The sequence below is a fragment of the Myodes glareolus genome, chromosome X (assembly GCF_982192425.1).
Source record: "Myodes glareolus chromosome X, mMyoGla1.1, whole genome shotgun sequence".
In the NCBI taxonomy this organism is placed as follows: Eukaryota; Metazoa; Chordata; class Mammalia; order Rodentia; family Cricetidae; genus Myodes; species Myodes glareolus.
In genome coordinates this window covers 99,400,490-99,418,140 of record NC_142053.1, presented here as the reverse complement: position 1 = coordinate 99,418,140, position 17,651 = coordinate 99,400,490, and the positions used below count along the sequence as shown (strand labels likewise).

Sequence of the window (17,651 nt, the reverse complement as noted above, 5' to 3'; positions counted from 1 at the left end):
GTCTGCTAGAAGATCACTGTCTCTTACTGGCCAGGAGTGTGGCTGAGCTGAGACAGAGCTTACCTGTCCTCAGGCAGGCTCTCCAAGCAAAGGAAATGCCCCTGCCGGCCTGAGCCCACAGTCCAGGCCCAGCGTGCAAGGGAGCAGCTCTGGGGAGATCTTGTGGCCCCAGAGGGGAGGGGGGAAGAGAGGAAGGTGTACCTGGATAAAGGCTATGACAGGATTCGGGATAGCTACGCAGGGAGGGCCCACCTCTGCCTGGTCCATAATTGCATGTTTATAATACTACTATCATTTCTTAAATCTAGTTTAAAAGACTAGGCTTTCTATCACGATTTTAAGTAGTAGATTTCAAGGACAGCTGTCGTCTATGATTAGTGTAACAATAATAATGATATGCATGTTTTTATGTATTCCAGCTTATGTTCTCCTAACAACTGCCATAGAATCTTTCTAGTATGGATTATAAAATTATTGAATCATATTTTAATGGTGTATTATATAATTTAAGCACACTGAGAACATTAGTAACTAAAAGTTTCGAACTGTGATTAACAAGGATATCAGGAATAAGTAATTATACTAAGGTGGGCTCTTTCCATTGTGATTGGCCTACTAATAGGATGCTTATTTGTACATATTCAATAATAAAATGGACATTTTGTATCCCTTCCTAGCATCACTAAACACTGTGTTGGCTAATTCTGTTGTATTATTTCGTTTAACTCCAGTAGTAAACTTATACTAGAGGTATTTTGACATATAAACAAATCTTTATTGAGGAATCGCTCAAAGTAACACCTCCAGCAGCTGGTAGGTTCCAGCTTTCTTTTTTCCTTACAGGCTGTTTGAATTCATAAACCAAAGAGATCCCTGCCCATGCTTCAAATATGTTTCTGAATGACACAATTACAAAGACTCCTGTTGTTAACTTTCATCTCTCTCCCTTCAATCAAAAAAGCTTTTCCTCTGTTCTGGGGTTTCATTAAATCATGATTCCATCTGTGAACCTATAGTTTAAAGACCAGTGCTCTAGCAGTATTGTTTAATTTAAGATGTTAATGACATAGACTGGATATGTAGAGTCCTGCAAACTTAGGGAACTGCAAAGGAAAGTCATGCTGGTGATAGATATTCATGGAATGTTCAGAATCAAAATTTTAAGGCAGAAGTATATTTCTATTCACACTGTGGCTTTTTCTTTAAATTAGACCTAAAGAGACATGCAAAGTAACAGCAAAGGAGGAAATAGGATCATAATGTTAATTGTATCACTGTCTGAGAAGGGGAATAAGAAATAGATTGATTTAACTGAGATTAATTTTATACAGTATATATGAATGCATGTATTAATTGATTACAGGGGCAGAGGGCATGGCAAGAAAATTAAGGGATTCTGTTCAGTGATTATGATTTTTATTTTTGTGAAATACCTCTTGGTGATAATTTTTCAGCAAGAAATCATTAGATCTGTTAACTTAAAATTGTATTTTTTATTTTAAATGATATTTTATTTATTTATCAAAAATTCACATATTTGTGTGATGCACTCTGATCATAACCATTAATCACTACCTTCTTCCAAATCCTTATAGTGTTCCCACCACTATTATCTCCTTCCCAATTTCATGTCTCTTCTCCCTGTTTGTCTTATAAATAATCCCTTGAGTTTAACTAGTGCTGTCCCATGTGGTTAGGGTCACCAATTGTGACACATTCGACTTAGCAGTGGTCACATTCCCAAAGGAAAGTGATTCTCTTTCCCTCAGCGGCCATGAATTATCAGTAGTTTCTCCACCAACAGTTGGATCTCAAGGGCGCCTCCCCTTTCTATACAGAAACTTTGACTGGCTTGTTCAGGTCTTGTGCAAGTAACCATAGTATCTGTGGGTTTCTGTGTGCAACATATGTACCTTGTCAGTATATCATAACTCTCCTTCCCACCTGCTGGCTGTTACATTCTTTCTGTTCTCCCACCCCTTTGCAAGATGTTCCCTGGGCCTTGAATGATGACCGGGAGAAAGAGATGAATCATCCACAGCTGAGCACTCAGAGTTACTTATACATTACTCCTTATCCAATAATGGGTCTCTGACTTCTATTACTCCTGTATAAATCATGGGCAAACTTAATGATGATTTTAGGAGGCTATGGTATGGGTAACAGATAAGAGCTCTTACCTGTCTATCACACAAAGACAAGAGTTCATATCTCAGCACAAAAGTCAAGTGACTCACAAATGCCTAGAACTCTGGCTCCAGGGTATCATCTACACCCTCTTTTGGCCTCTGTGTGTACCTGACCTACACACATGCATCTATACGCACACCGATACACATGTGTACACACACCCCAAATACCCCTAACCTCACACCAAGGCATGTGTACACACAAATATGTAACATGAAGGCGGGCTTATTGGGGTTTCTGTCTCGCCCGATACCCCACATCCAGCAACTCCCAAGGAAAATCACACATAGGACTTCATAAGATTATAAAATTATTGGTCCATTAGGTCAGGCTTCTTATTAGTCCTAGTAACTTATATTAATACATTGTCATTATCTATGTTAGCCACACGCCTCAGTACCTTTCTCAGTGTGACAGCTCACATGTTGCCTCTTCAGTGGTCTGGGAAGGAATGGAGAAATGAATTTCCTCCTTCCTAGCCTTTTCCTGTTCTCACCACCCCACCTATACTTCCTGTCTGGTTGACCTGCCTATACTTCCTGCCTGGCCAATCAGCGTTTTATTAAAATACATGATTGACAGAATACAGATAATTCTCCTGCACCATTTCCCTCTTTTTTAAACAAACAAACAAACAAAAAAGGAAATACCCATAGTCCATTTGTTGGGAATGTGGGTGTAGTATTTCAGGCTACTTCCTGCTGGTTGGGGGCACTGATAATCTTATGGGGACCTAAAGAAAATTTAGAGGTATAATCAAGTCCTGAATGGAGTATCCTGTGAGACTTGATCATCTCAGGCAGCAGTCTTGAATCTGTTCTGGATGTAGAATTCTTATATCTGGGCCATCTGTTCCTACCAGAGATTTCTCAGGTAGTCTTCCTTTATCAAACCTAATTTTTCTTAACTCAGAATGAATCCACAGCCTCTCATTTTCTGTGGAAACAAAAGCAAAATCTCTTCTCCAAAGTAACATGCCTTTTGACTTCAGTTTTGAAGTCAAGATATTTTCAAAATACCTATCTTGGGTTAGTTCAGCAACATTTATAAACAAATGTCTTTTAGCAGCTGTTGCTCCTTCCTCAGCATTCAAACAATTCAAAGAGAGCATAATAGCATATAGTATCAAGATTCTCTGTTCATTTTCCATCTTTATGCGGCTTTATTTTAATCTCTATTTCTTTTATTTTTACTTTTACTTTTTGAGACAGGTTCTCTGTATATCTTTGTCCTGGAATAACTCTGTAGACCAGTCTGTCCTTGAACTGACAGAGATCCACTTGTCTCTGCCTTGCAAGTGCTGGGATTAAAGGTGTATGCTACAACACCTTGAACTCAGAGATCTGTCTGTCTCTGCCTCCCAGGCATTGGGATTAAAGGCGTGTGCTACCACACCTTAAAGTCACAGAGGTCAATCTACCTCTGCCCCTTGAAGTCACAGAAGTCAATCTACCTCTGCCTCCCAGGAATTGGGATTAAAGTTGTGTACCTCCACACCCAACTACTTTCTTTCTTCCTTTTTTTACCCTAAGAACTTTAACCTTTAGCCTACATATATTTTTAACACACTGTAAACCATTTAGAGGTTTTCTTCGTCTTTGAATCTCTCTTTACTGTATATTTTTCTTTTTCTAATCACATGAGTTTTTATGGAGAGGATAAAGCCGTGGCTTTGATGGCTAGATCCAGCCCATTCCTTAGTTTTCCAGCCTCATGGAAGAGGTACAGGCTGTAGCCATTTTTATTGCCACAACCCTATGGTATTTGAAGGTCCTTGCCAGCAAGCAAGCTGTAGCATTCTGATCACAGACTACAGTCAGTCAGACCACCTGCCTGAAAGTCAGAGTTTGCCCTGGCAGGATGGCCCAGAAAGCCAGCATTTTAAAACAGCGCAGCTTTTTTCCTGCTATGGCTGAAAACCAAAAAGCATTCGTTCAGTTTTTCATCAACACCGTTTAAGTATTTCATGGCAGGACCTCTTAAAGGAGCTGCAGGGTTTTGCAGCTAAAGCTGAGTCAGGAAGTCTCTCTTAGCTGAGAGCACTTGCTTGCCTCTAGCCAGCAGAGCAGACCCAAGAAATTGCTGCTATCAAGAAAACATGCTTTATTCTTTCTCAAACTTTCTCAGACTTTCTGTGGATGCAGTTATCCACGTGGGCGCCATCTGTAGTGAGGGGCTGACTTGTTGGGGTTTCTGTCCCGCCAAGTACCCCAGAGCCAGCAAGTTCCAGAGAAAATCAATCACACAGAGATCTCTATAAGTTATAAAGCTAATTGGCCCATTAGGTCAGGCTACTTATTAGCTCTTATAACTTTTGTTACCCCATTATCCTTATCTACATTAGCCACATCTACGTTAGCTCAGTACCTTTCACAGCTGGGCAGGTTACATGTTGCCTCTTCGGTGGTCTGGGCAGGAATGGCAGAGGGAGCTTCCTCCTTACTAGCCTTCTCCTGTCCTCATTGCATCACCTCTACTTCCTGTCTAGTTTTCCCGCCTATACTTCCTGCCTGGCCAATAAGCGTTTTATTAAAATACATGATTGACAGAATACAGATAATTCTCCTGTACCACAAATACTAAAAAGAAATGTTTTTAAATGTTTAAGGATTTTGATGAATCATATATCTCTTTGAACCCTAAGCTATGCTGTGACTTCAAACTTTCATAACACAATTTTCTAGAAGCACATTTATTGGACAGCGAAAAGCATAGTGGGTTAAAGGAGAGAGATTTGGGGAGTCAGGTAACTACTGGGATTTTGTGGCTTGGTTTAATGGCTTTCTTAAAATTTGCCTAATTATGAGGGTTCAGAGGTAAGTCGCTGTTAATATTTATTTAGTCATACCCAAATCTGTCTCAAAACCACACTAGGTAGTCATATATCATTTATCACTAATTAGAATGTTGAAGCTTAGTTTAGCAAGTGCTACAGGGATCAAAACTAGGAGCTCTTATATCTGATACAGAATTATTGTCAGTTTTTGGTTAATGTTCTGTATACTGTACTATCTTCCACTGACAATCTAAAATATGCATAAGTAGAATAATTCTATTATTAAAATGTTTTTTCTTAATAAGAGAACTCATTTTGAGCTGTTGGAAATTGGTGTTTCTGTGGTCTTTCAAATTTGCACATTGAAGCTGTCCTTTAGAAGTCTTCTGAAACTTGGTAACTCCAAGGTTTGGCAGAAACAAAAATGTTCCCTCATAGCCAAAAGGTAAAAATAATGGAGTTTGATATAGAAGTATTAAGCCCCAGGTAAAGAAATGAGAACCAAATACAGGCTTTTCTAGAAGGACCTGCTAGGGAAGCTTATTTAAAATATTCAGCAAATGTACAACAATTTATGTGCCCTAAATAGATCCGCACAGGGAGATGGACAATACTTTGGGCAGTCAGGCTTAGCAAAGTGAATATTTGACTGAAACTAAAATTGGAAATCATTACCAGATCATTTCCAATGGGGAATTAGGAGTGCCTAGGAGAGAAAGAAGAACAAAAACAAATGGCCCATTTCTTCATCATTTTCAGTGAAAGCATAAAATGCTATGATTTGAATTTTAAGCAAATATGGGTTCAGAATGTTGAATTAGTTAATTAATCATAAACATTATGGACATTTTATTATTTGGTTTATATAATAAAAAATACTTACTTAGGTGTGAGACTAATCCCTGTTCCTACAAATTATCTGGGTTTGTAAGATTATTTGCAATTAATATGTTTGGTAAATAGGATGCATTCGACAGTGTTATCTTCTTTGCATTTTTATTCAGTTAAAATTCTATAAACATTTTAAAAGTAATATTTATAATTAACCATATCTTAATGATTTGGAGCTAAGAAGCTCTTATTCTTAGAATTTATACAGAAGCCATTATATATGTTGTTTTTTTTAGTGGGTATATGTGTTTGTACTCATGTCTACTTCCTGGGAATGCTGCCAATTCTCTAATGACTATAGTAGGAGGCTTGAAAGAAAATGCACACAATGGTAACCACTGCATGACTGAATCCAGGTACATTGAATTTGTGTTATAACCAAAGGAACCAGTGCAAAACTCTTTAACAAGAAGATCATTGCACCTTGTTTTAGTTTCTAATATATTTGCTTTCTCTACAGGTTGATCTTTATATCTAAGTGCGTGGTCAAAGCTTTTCTACCATTATATACTTCCTGGTGTTAATTACTTAAACATGGCCTCATATTCAAATTGAGAATTAATAGCACTAAAGTTGTTTTTCCCAATGGTTGTTCCCAAGCTGTTTGGTCTGGTGAGAACAAAAATGTTTGCCTCATTGGTGACATTTGAAGGAAGTATAGAAAAATCGTATTTAAATCATAATATTGAGATCCAGTACTAAGAGGTTAAAATTTGGTAAAGTCATTTGATTAGAGCATTATTTAGAAAAAAGAGAATAAGTCCAAGAGGTATAACAAAACTTCAGTTTGTCAAATCTAAAGGTTTTCAATGTATTTCACTGTTGCCCTTTTCTCTTGTCACAAGTAAGAAAGGATTGCTATTTGACATTAGAGAACAAATATCACTGACATTTGTATCTAATAATGGTATAGAAATTTAATTAGGAGTATGACAGATTACTAACTTGGCAATTCTGACAGAAGCATCACTCTAATAAAAATAAAAACAACGAATGGATCATAAAATAGCCAGTCCATATACATGTAAATTATAAACTTTTGATTACAAACAATACTTTTATAATTACATGAGAGAGTTCTGACTTGAAGATAAAAGCTTTGAATAGTCAAGTCAAGCTTCAATTTGTTACTCTGGGGACATATTTGTATTTGGAAATAACTTGGCTCATATTTCTGGCTTAATGAACACAACAATACTAATCTTCTGTTGTATAAATATAACTATGAGAAATTCAATTCCATAACAAGTCAATATTTAACTGAAATTTTAATTAAAATATTTTTACTGAAAGTTGGTAGTCTTAAAAATACATGATATCAAACAGGAAACCAGGCAAACATTTTATTTTACCTTCAAACGTAAAAAATATAGCAATCATACAGTTTGTGTTTAACATTTGCAAAATGTTTAACTATTGCAAAAAATAACTTTCAAATGTAGACCCCAGACATCGTATGTTTTATAATATCTTCTTTATTGGAAATAAATAATATTGGAAGGCATTAGTACCGTGATAATCATTCTTAACAATTGTGGGTGTTGAAAGCTCAGAACAAGGAATTTTACAAAGTTTTCTATTTTGCAATTACTGAATTTGCTCAGAAAAGTTTGCTTAACATTAGAAATTTAAGCCAGAGACATTACAATATTAAAAAGTCACAGAAGAGAAGAAAAGTTATCAGACATAAGATTAAGTCATACATGGAGCCTAATCCAGTGCTATGTGCTCAGTAAGCCAGTATGGAGAGTTTCTCATATGTTTCTTCAAATCACTCTGGTCATTTAAATGGTACTTTCACTTTAAAGTTATCAGATCACCATTGGTTTCAGTAATACCTTGTATTAAGATTTCTTTCAAAAGAATGAAATATACATTATTTATAAAAGTGGCATAAAATCCAAATATCTAATTTTAGAACAAATACACAGTAAGAAATCAGTTTAATACTAGAAAAATCAGTAGTATATTCATCCCATGTACTTTATAAAAATTTTCTCTGTGGAAGTAAGTATTTCATAAATCAAACAATGATTTCTATGTATTCCTTTACTATGGTATTGAAGCAGAGACTGTAATTTATGTGTAAAACAGTATTCAGACTGACATTATTTCTATGAATACCTTTAGTTTTGAATACATGATTATTATAATATATTATAATTATAATAATATATTATTTTAAATAATGTATGTATATGATTATATATAACATATTACACATATATGTAATTTCATGTGGAAATATAGGAAAATCATTTTCTAAAGTTCTAGAAGTCATATTATAATGGTATTGTATTAATTGTTCTAAATCTTCCTGGCTGACGAGCTGAAAGTCTTAGTTTATGTAACTCAAAGAAAGAAGTGGGTGGGGAGGAGGGATACTTGACATCACTTTCAAGGACAACTTTGAATACTAATGTATTGGCAGAAAGAGTCTTATTAACCAGTGCAAGCCTTAGAATGTCAAATGCATTATGAGCAGTATACATATCACACACAAAATAGGAACATAGTCATTTTATCATAAATTCCTTCACTTGAAAAAATAGCATGAAAATTTAGAATGAATTAAAAGTCATCTCACAATAATCTCAAATATTGAGGCTTGAAAAATAAAAGTCCTATGAATAAAGTGCTTATGCATTTAAAATTATGGTTCAACAATCCTAAGAAGTTTCCCTATACCATTTTATAACATTTTAATAACTAAGAAGTAGTCTGATAGGTCCCACACATTATTGTTTTGTATGTACAGGCAATAGGATTGTCAGAAAATAAAAGACCATATCCCCAAACTATCTCACCATTTTTCTATTACATAACAAAATACTTTGATAAACTTGTTATCTAGAGGTTTTAAATCCCAGTTAGAGCAAATCCACATAATAGTGTACTATATTGAGGATTTGGGGGCTGCAGCTCCAGGTAAGGATGATGTTATTGCCAAATTTTTGTAAATCTTTATTTCTTGAAACATGTAGTAAGAAATTGATAGATATAAATAAGAAAATAGTTGAAGTAGAGAAAACTAGTAAGGAAATACCTCTTCAGACAGAAGATAATAGTGTGACGTGAGATGCTGTGAAAATGGATATTGAATTTGAAAGCCTTTGCCAGAATACTTTGGCGTGATAGTAGGCAGTGAAGGTCAGGTTCACTAAGCACAGAGAATCATTGTAAAAATAAAATATTTTTCAATGAAGGTGAACATATTTAAAAGAACCTTCTGATCACTCGGTCAAGAGTGATTACTTTCTTTCTATGGTACTAGGAGATTTTATTAAAGTAGAATACCTAGGATGGTGAAAATACAGATAATTAAAATAAAGTCCTTGAAAAGGGATGGGCGTGGTCGATCGACAGTTAGAATTAACCAGACCAGTTTAATACAAAAGACTTAATAATTGGGGAAAAGGAACACAACCAAGGATCCAACTAACACCAGAAGCACAGCAGGGAACAAAGAGGAGGGGCGAGTGCACTTGGATGCTTTTATTTTTACTTCTTGGCCTCAGGGGGCCACACCCTAAACAGAATGTGATTGGCTGAGCTTCCCCATCAGAAAAGGTGGAGAGTGTGTGAGAAGAAGTGCGCTCTAATTGGACCCCTCACAATGCAACAGGCCATCATACTTTGGAGTCCAAATAAAACAGAAAATATAATTACTGAGTAAAATAACAGAAAATTCTTTTGAACTCAGTCTAGTTTACTGAGTGATCCCAATACCCCATATATGAGAGAAATAACTCACATGCACTTGGGAAGAGATTTTTTAAAATATTCATTTTGGATTACTTTCTTTCAGGTGCTTCAAGAAGATCTAGAGCAGGAACAAGTGAGGGTCAACTCTCTAACTCACATGGTAGTAGTGGTTGATGAATCTAGTGGCGATCATGCAACGGCTGCTTTGGAAGAACAACTTAAGGTCAGATTTTTCTTTAACTGAATAATTTCTTTTCAGCATTTAATGTCTACTTGGAAATGTATTTAGAAAATTTCAGAATATGATTTATTTAACGTAGGTAAAGTAATCTATTAATCATTCAAATTCAAATCATTCCCTGCTTGTGTATTCTCCATTTCATTATCTTCGCTGCTTGTTCACAGCATTTTCCTTGCCTTTGAGGAAATCCACAAATTCAGATCTAATTAGTTTTTATTATACTTGAAATGTATGCATTAGAGAACTAGTCAAACAATACTGTTTATGTATTCTTCGAGTCTGAGTGTGGGCAAAAATTAATGTGAAGTTTACTAATCTATTAAAAAAGTGAGTACCTTTGGTGTATTCATTCCTTTAAGCGCTCAGTCTTTGTTCTCATGCAAATGATAGAAATTAGTTGGGTTTCAGCCATTCAAACCCCCTTTCCAACCCAATTTAAGGTATTGTGCTCCTGTAAATGTATAAAGTAGTGTAGCAAAAGCCTGTAATTCTAACACCAGTGGTTCAGTCATGAGAATTGGAAGTTGAGGCTGAGCTCAGCTGTACAATAATCAGCTTTGTGTAAATGAGAAATTTCACCCCTCAAAACCAAAAAAAAAATAGGGATGGAGAGAAGACTTAGAGGTTATCCCAGTTGCTGCTTTTGCAGAGGACCAGCATCCACACATGGCAACTCACAACTATCTTTATGTAGATAAACAGGCTCTAACACCTCTTCTTGTCTAGGGGGTCTCCAACAAACACATGGTGAAGAGAAATAAATACACTCAATCACATATACATACACAGAAAATAAAAATAAATATTAAAAAAAGAACAGACAAAAATGTTAATGTGGATATTTCAAAGTCTGTTTTATATAAGCATGGCTGATGATATGCAGGTGTATGTTTGTATATATATACATATGGAACCAGAGATGGAATGTGGGTAAACCTCATCAACTACTCTCAATCTCAATCTTTGAGATAGGATTTCTCTCTCAACTTTGTTCCCACAAATTTTGCCAAACTGGCTGGCTAGCAAATCCCAATGATCCTCCTGTCTCTATTCTCCAATCCTGAATATTTGGATTACAGGTGTGATTCACAGCTCCTTCCTTTTTGCATGGCTGCCTGGGGACCAAACTCTGGTGCTCTTACTTGCATGGGAAGCACTTTATTTATGGAGTTACCTTCCTAGTCTGCTGCTTATAAGGTTCATTAGATCCATGAAAGACCTGTGTTTCCTTTGTGATAGATAGGAGCCACAAGTCTAATATCTCAAAGGGGCCCTCCATTACAAGTTTAAATGAGTTTATGAACCTAAAGTAGTTCTTAACAGTATCTCCAACCTAACCTATAACACAATTTCTTAAAGACTTATTTTTGTTTTCTTGTCTGTTAGGTGAATTATTTTTTTCATTCCAGTGAAATGTCATGTCGTTGGGTTACTGCTTTAGACTGCCAATCTCTACCAACTCTATCTCATTTTCTGTTATTACGTGACAAAGGAGTAATAAATTTCTAACAGATTTAATATTTTTATCACAAAGTATCACTATCTACTTCAACCTATGCTAGTTACTTACATTCTAATAAAATTGCTGAAATCTGAAAATGTTTATATTATAGTCTATGGCAATAAATCATGAAATATAGGGTGAATTTTGTATTGCACACATACATACTACCAACACAATAAGATACTGAATTTTAAAGAATTCCATACTTCTGATGTGAAAATGACTAATTGTTAGAAGACAAAAATATAACACTCAACTTTTCCCATACCTTTTCAGAAAAGATTTTAAACATCTGTAGAGCAGAATTCCTTCTGACTGCTGATTGGTTAAAAACTACAACAGAACATTTTATAAGACAAAGAATATTTCCAGATACTAGAAACCCATTGGATTCAGTGACCTAAAATAAAGTAGCCTCATGATGGAATTATTTAAGGTGATGCTTTTGGGACAGAAGCATCTTGAAAACAGTCCATAGAACTCATAAATGAAGACTAGGTTACATTTCATATAAGAAAAATTGGGAGTGCCAAGGCTAAGTTTTAAAGTTGTCATTTAGGAATCTGTTTTCTGATGCTGAAGAGATGACCGAAAGTTTAAAACTGATTGCTTCTTGTTATGTATATGGGAGTCTTGATCCCAGTACCCACATAAAGCATGGCTGTAACTCAGCTCCATGAGGGTACAAGAGACGGGAGAATCACTAGGTCTTGCGGCCACTAGTCCAGCAAGTGGGAGCCTCACTTAGAGAGAAAAACTCTGCCACAAGTTAGTAGATAAGAGTAAAAAGGAAGAAAAATCCCACACCCTCCTAGGCCTCTGTACATGCATATACACTCACACAGACACACAAATAAACATATGCATGAATAATGAAAGAAAGAAAGAAACTTTCTTTTATTATTTTCTCACATTAACCCAGGATAGCTACCAAAACAGATATGCATGTGTTATATATGTTTCACTTGCAGAAACACATAGTTGACTGTGATTGCCTTTTCCATTAAGTAACTGTTGTCCACTGTCTTCCAGAATCATGATAAGTCCCCTTCCTCTTTTACCATTTTGACTCCATATCACATAGTCTTGTTTCACTTTTAGGTACTATAGACTAATGTACAAGAGGAAAAAGTTAGTTGCACTGAAGTGGAGTTAAACATCACTTAATAAAATGTTTCAAGTTTATTAAATAATGGCAATATGAATATTTTATTTCCTATGTTTGAATTATGGCAACATGTGTGTTTGTGTGGTTGTGTGTATAATATATAAAGACAAAATAAGGTAATAGATATTTTCTACTCATTAAAAATTTGTCATCTCTCTCTATTGGGAAATTTTAAACTCCTACATTTCAGTAACTTACTGTATGTAACAATGTTTTGAGGGCCATAGACATTTGCTGTACTATGGTAGAATATTGACGTTTTTATCCCTCCCAATTTTTGTTATCCAACTTGGCTTTTTCCTTTTGCTTTATTCTCCCTGTCTTCTGTTGACCAGGGATCTACTCAGTGAGTTTATAAGCCAACTTTATAATTTCCAATGTGAGTGACAACATGTAGAACTTTCTTTCTGTGCCTGGCTCATTTTCTTAAATTATTGTTAGTTATTACCAGGATATTCTTACACTGGAAAGGAGGTCTAGGGATATGCAAGCTGTTTATTGGAAATATTGAGTTCAAACAGGAATATTGTATGTTTACTTGTTTTAGAAGAGGCCCTTTTCTAAGTATGCCCTCCAGTGTGTCTTCTGACAAAAAAAGAGTAATTTAGTGCAACTTCATCAAGTAGAAGTTTAACTTTTGTTATTCTACAGATTACTTTAGAATAAAAACCACAATTTTTAGAATATGATGTAAAAAAAGAAAAACCATGAAAGTAATGACAATATATAAAGAAGTTGTACATTGAATTTTCCAAGTATTCTTACAATTATGACTATCAGAATTGACAGAGATAATGTAGAAGTACAAAAGAAAAAATTCCAGAAACTTAATGATATCTTTTTTTTTACTTGTTTTAATTGTTAATTATCATTTTAACAAATTAAATATGTGGGCATTGTGAAGATTGAAGAAGAAATGTGTCACAAATCAGAAAATGATAAATGTTTAAAAGAAATAAATGAAGATGAATATTTGGAAGAAAAAGTATCCTAAACATATTTATTCAGAAAGACTATGTTATTCCTGATTCTACCAAGGCTAATGAGTGAAGTACATGATTCTAAGAATTTATAATTTCCATGAGTGACAACATTTAGTACTTTTCTTTCTGCACTTGACGTATTTAATTTATTATTATTATTATTATTATTATTATACCAGAGAGTACATTTATTATTATTATACTTGAGGGCTATGTATATCTGCATATATATACACATATGCATCACACTGACTTACTCACACACACATGCACACACATGCTCACACACACACACACACACACACACACACACACTTGTTTATGTGTGTGTGAGGCTGGGAGGCATGGCCTGCCCATACAGATAGTGTAGTGGTTACTAGGCTACAAATTAACCACCTCTGCTCAATTTGTAAATTACGTGAAACGTGTGACATCTCCTATAAGGATGTGTTCTATTGACTAAGAAGCAATCCTTAATATAAAGTTATAGGGAGGAAGAGCCTGGGCAAGCATCAGAGTCTGGGGCAGCCAGGTGTGACCCTGGTCCAAGAGATAGTGCATATAGATCAACAATCTCTTATAGCACATCTATTTTAAGTCTTATGGGTGAAAGATGCTTTTACATCTTTCTTTGAAGGGCAAACCTGTGTGTTTAACACCCCTGGTTTTCCTAGTGCTTATCTGTAAGCACAAGGACATAAAATAAAAGAGAGATAATTCTCTAAAATTTTAAGCCCTATATAATTAAGCAATAAATGTTATTTGTGATATGGATGAAAAACATTTATGTTTCATTTTATTTTTATTTTTAAAATAAAATGGACTTTGAATGCTAAAAGATTTATTTAAAGAATGAAACCAGAAATACATAAACTGAATTGTCCATAAAACAGTAATTGTAATTATTCTCACTTTTGTGTGCTTATTGTGCTGAAATAATGCTAAATATGCTTTGTAGGAAATGTAAATCTGGTGAAAATATGAGAAAAATCAGTGCATAACGAAGTTAAGTTTAAGAACATATAGCATGTAAATGAGAGAGCTAAGGTCGGTACCCAGATGTGTGTAATACTGCCATGTGGACATAATTTCACAATTTCATAGAATAAAATTGCTATTTGACCTTAAGAAAATTTCACAGTTTTTCACAGTTGAGTTACACATCAGCATAAAGGAATAAGAAACCCATTTAACACTGCCTTATATTTTATTGACAAATCATTAATGCATATATAATATTCATATCTATAGAAAAAAAGATATACAATACAGCACACAAGCATACGATCTATACTCTATTAAAAGTGTTAAAAATATTTACAAATTTTCCTCTCCTAGACCAGTACTTGCCTCATAGGGAAACCACTGTCTATTTATAGCTGTTTGGGGCACTTGGGGTATAGTTGGTGTATATGAGGAAGTGGAGAATAAATTTAATTGCTTTATATTTAAATATTTAAGTGATGCCTTATTCATTTGTAAGCACATTTTATTTTGGATAGCTTGAATGTATAGTGATATATCTTGTTTTTTATTCATATAATTTGACAGATAATGAGTTTAAGTCCCATTTCAGTTGTTTATTGGGCATTTAAGTGACTCCTTTTGTGTGATATGTTTTTCTATTGAATGATTTATTTTTATTTAAGTAATTTATTGTAGGTATTTTAAATAAATATTCTGGGCATCGATTCTTTGTTGATTATAATTTCTATTTGTACTTGATTTCATTCAATTTATATATTATTTGGATCTGTTGTATTTAAATATAAATTTGAAAACAAGCTTTATAACTGATGTTTAAAATTAAGTTGCAGTTCAAACTATTTATATTAAAATTGCAAGTGAATTTTTTGTTGTAAAAGGAGTGGAGGGCTGTGTTTCCAGTGCCTGGCCACCTGCCTAGTTTTACTGGAAATAATAATTACACAAAAATTGTATTCATTTAAACACTGTCTCTCCCATTAGTTATAGCCTCTTCTTGGCTAACTCTCACATCTTAATTAACCTATTTCTAATAATCTGTATATCACCACATGACTGTGGCCTACAGGGATGAGTCTAACCTACGTCCGTCTCAGAGAGGAGAGCCATGTCATCTGCCTGACTCTGCTTTCTTCCCAGCATTCTTTTTGGTCTACTCAACCTATCTAAGTGGCTGTCCTATCAAAAGACCAAGACAGTCTCTTTATTTAGCCAATGAAAGCAACACATAGAAAGAAGACCCTCCTACATCAATTTTTAAATAATATTTTATTAACATATCTTTCAGTTCATAGATATGGTATAACTTTCATATGTTTAGAATTTTTTTATTTTTCTTTAATACTTTTTTTAAGTTCCAAAGTTAGAATGTCTTGCAATTTTAATAGATGTTATCTTAAGATTGTGCTATTTTTGTTGTTGTAAGTAGTATGCTTGAAATATTTCATTTTCAGTTTGCTTTTTCTGTTTTGGAAGAATAAAATTAAGTTTTGTTTGGGGATTTGCATTCATTGAACCATTATGGTGTTTGATTATTAATTTTGGTAGTGTATATAAACTGTATATATATAAATAGGTTGTTTGTATGTGGTGCCTGTTCTATTTCTCTTATTCTAATTGTTATTCATGTTTTCAGTTTTTCTTGCCTTATTGAATAGTAAGTCCTTCTTTTAGGAGTCACAAGTAAGGTTACTAATCTGTAGGTTTGTTTTAGGTATCTGAGACCTTTAGTATTCTAAGATATTTTATTTACAAAATTGTTTGTGGGAATTAATTGTATTAGTATAGCAGAATACTTTTGTATATTTTGTGATAGAAATAACTTGTTTGATGAAACAACTTAAATGTTGCTGAGGTATACAAATCTTTCATAGAGTAGTATAGTTTATTAATATATCATTAACATTTTCTCCTATTCATAAAGGTGCGCTATCTACTTTTATGTCAACTGGACACAATCTAGTCATCTGAGAGGACAATACCTCAATCAAGAGAGTGCTTCCATAAGAGCAGGCTTTAGGAAAGCCTGTAGGGAATTTTCTTAATTAATGATTGATGTGGGAGGGCCCAGCCATTTGTGGGCTGGATTCTAAAAGAAAGCAGGCTGAGCAAACAACGAGGAGCTAGCCAATAAAAGCAGCACTCCTTCATATATTCTGAATCAACTCATGCTTCTTGCTTTCTGTTCTGTTTGGGTATCTGTCCTGAATTCCTTCAATGATGAACAGTTATATAGAAGAGTAAGCCAAATAATCCATTTCCTGGCCAAGTTACTTTGGTCATGTTCTTTCACTACAACAATAATAATACTCCCTGAGACAGAAAGTAATGCTTTTCCTGAAACATGTTAATTGTATTTAAGTAACAGGTGATGTAAGGTTGAGAATTTGCCTTGTAGTTGCAATGTACAAATGATAAAGTGCCAAATACAAGGTTTACTATAGTAGTAGGCACACAGTTTCTATTTTATTTGAATTTTCTTTTATATTTCCACTTTCCAAGATTCTTATTTATGTTTAAGTTTAAGCAGTTCCAATATTATATATTTTTAGCAATCACTCAACCAAAATGACCACATAGTAATTTAATGTTATATTTGGCCCACATAATACTTTATAATTATTTGTTATTTAATATATGATGTTGAGAAATAAAGTAAAGGGTGAAATTTCTAGCCTCTCTGGCAATTACTGTTGATTTAGTAGTCCTTGACCTATTTATTTACCTTTATGTTGACCTTAAGAGGAATCAAAAATCGTGTCTTTTTTTAACCATGAACTTTAAATTTATCTTATCTTCATCAATCCTCAATTCTCTCACTCTTATTTAATTCATTTTATTTTGTATATATATAGAAATTTGTGATTTTTTTCATAAGTGGTAGCATACATTTATATTATCAGTATTGAGAAACTGAAACAGGAAGATCATGAATTTAAGATTTTAAAAGGTAAAAATAAGTAATTTCCTATAGGATGCAGATTATTTCAATGACAATATTTAAAATGAAGTGCAGGAGTTTTCTGCTGTTTATAATTCCTTTCAAATACAATATATATTGAAGCACAGTCCTGTATTAAATGGAAAAGCAAAGGTATTTCAACTCTTATGTAAAGTTTATATTTTATGGGCACCAAATAAAGTATGAAAAGAATTATTATTTTATTTCCCAACGACATGTTTGATGTGTCTTCAATTACTATTTTGTA

General features: G+C 34.1%; 1 protein-coding gene across 8 annotated transcripts in view; it reads left to right on the top strand.

Moving 5' to 3' along the window:
• Dmd (dystrophin) overlaps positions 1 to 17,651 on the top strand; it is a 2,257,783-nt gene that overhangs the window by 853,285 nt on the left and 1,386,847 nt on the right. For all 8 annotated transcript variants that reach the window (XM_085684598.2, XM_085684595.2, XM_087902601.1 and 5 more), the window contains one exon: positions 9,666 to 9,785. In XM_085684598.2, coding sequence (XP_085540724.2) covers positions 9,666 to 9,785 — 120 coding nt within the window. The remainder of the gene's footprint in view (positions 1 to 9,665; positions 9,786 to 17,651) is intronic.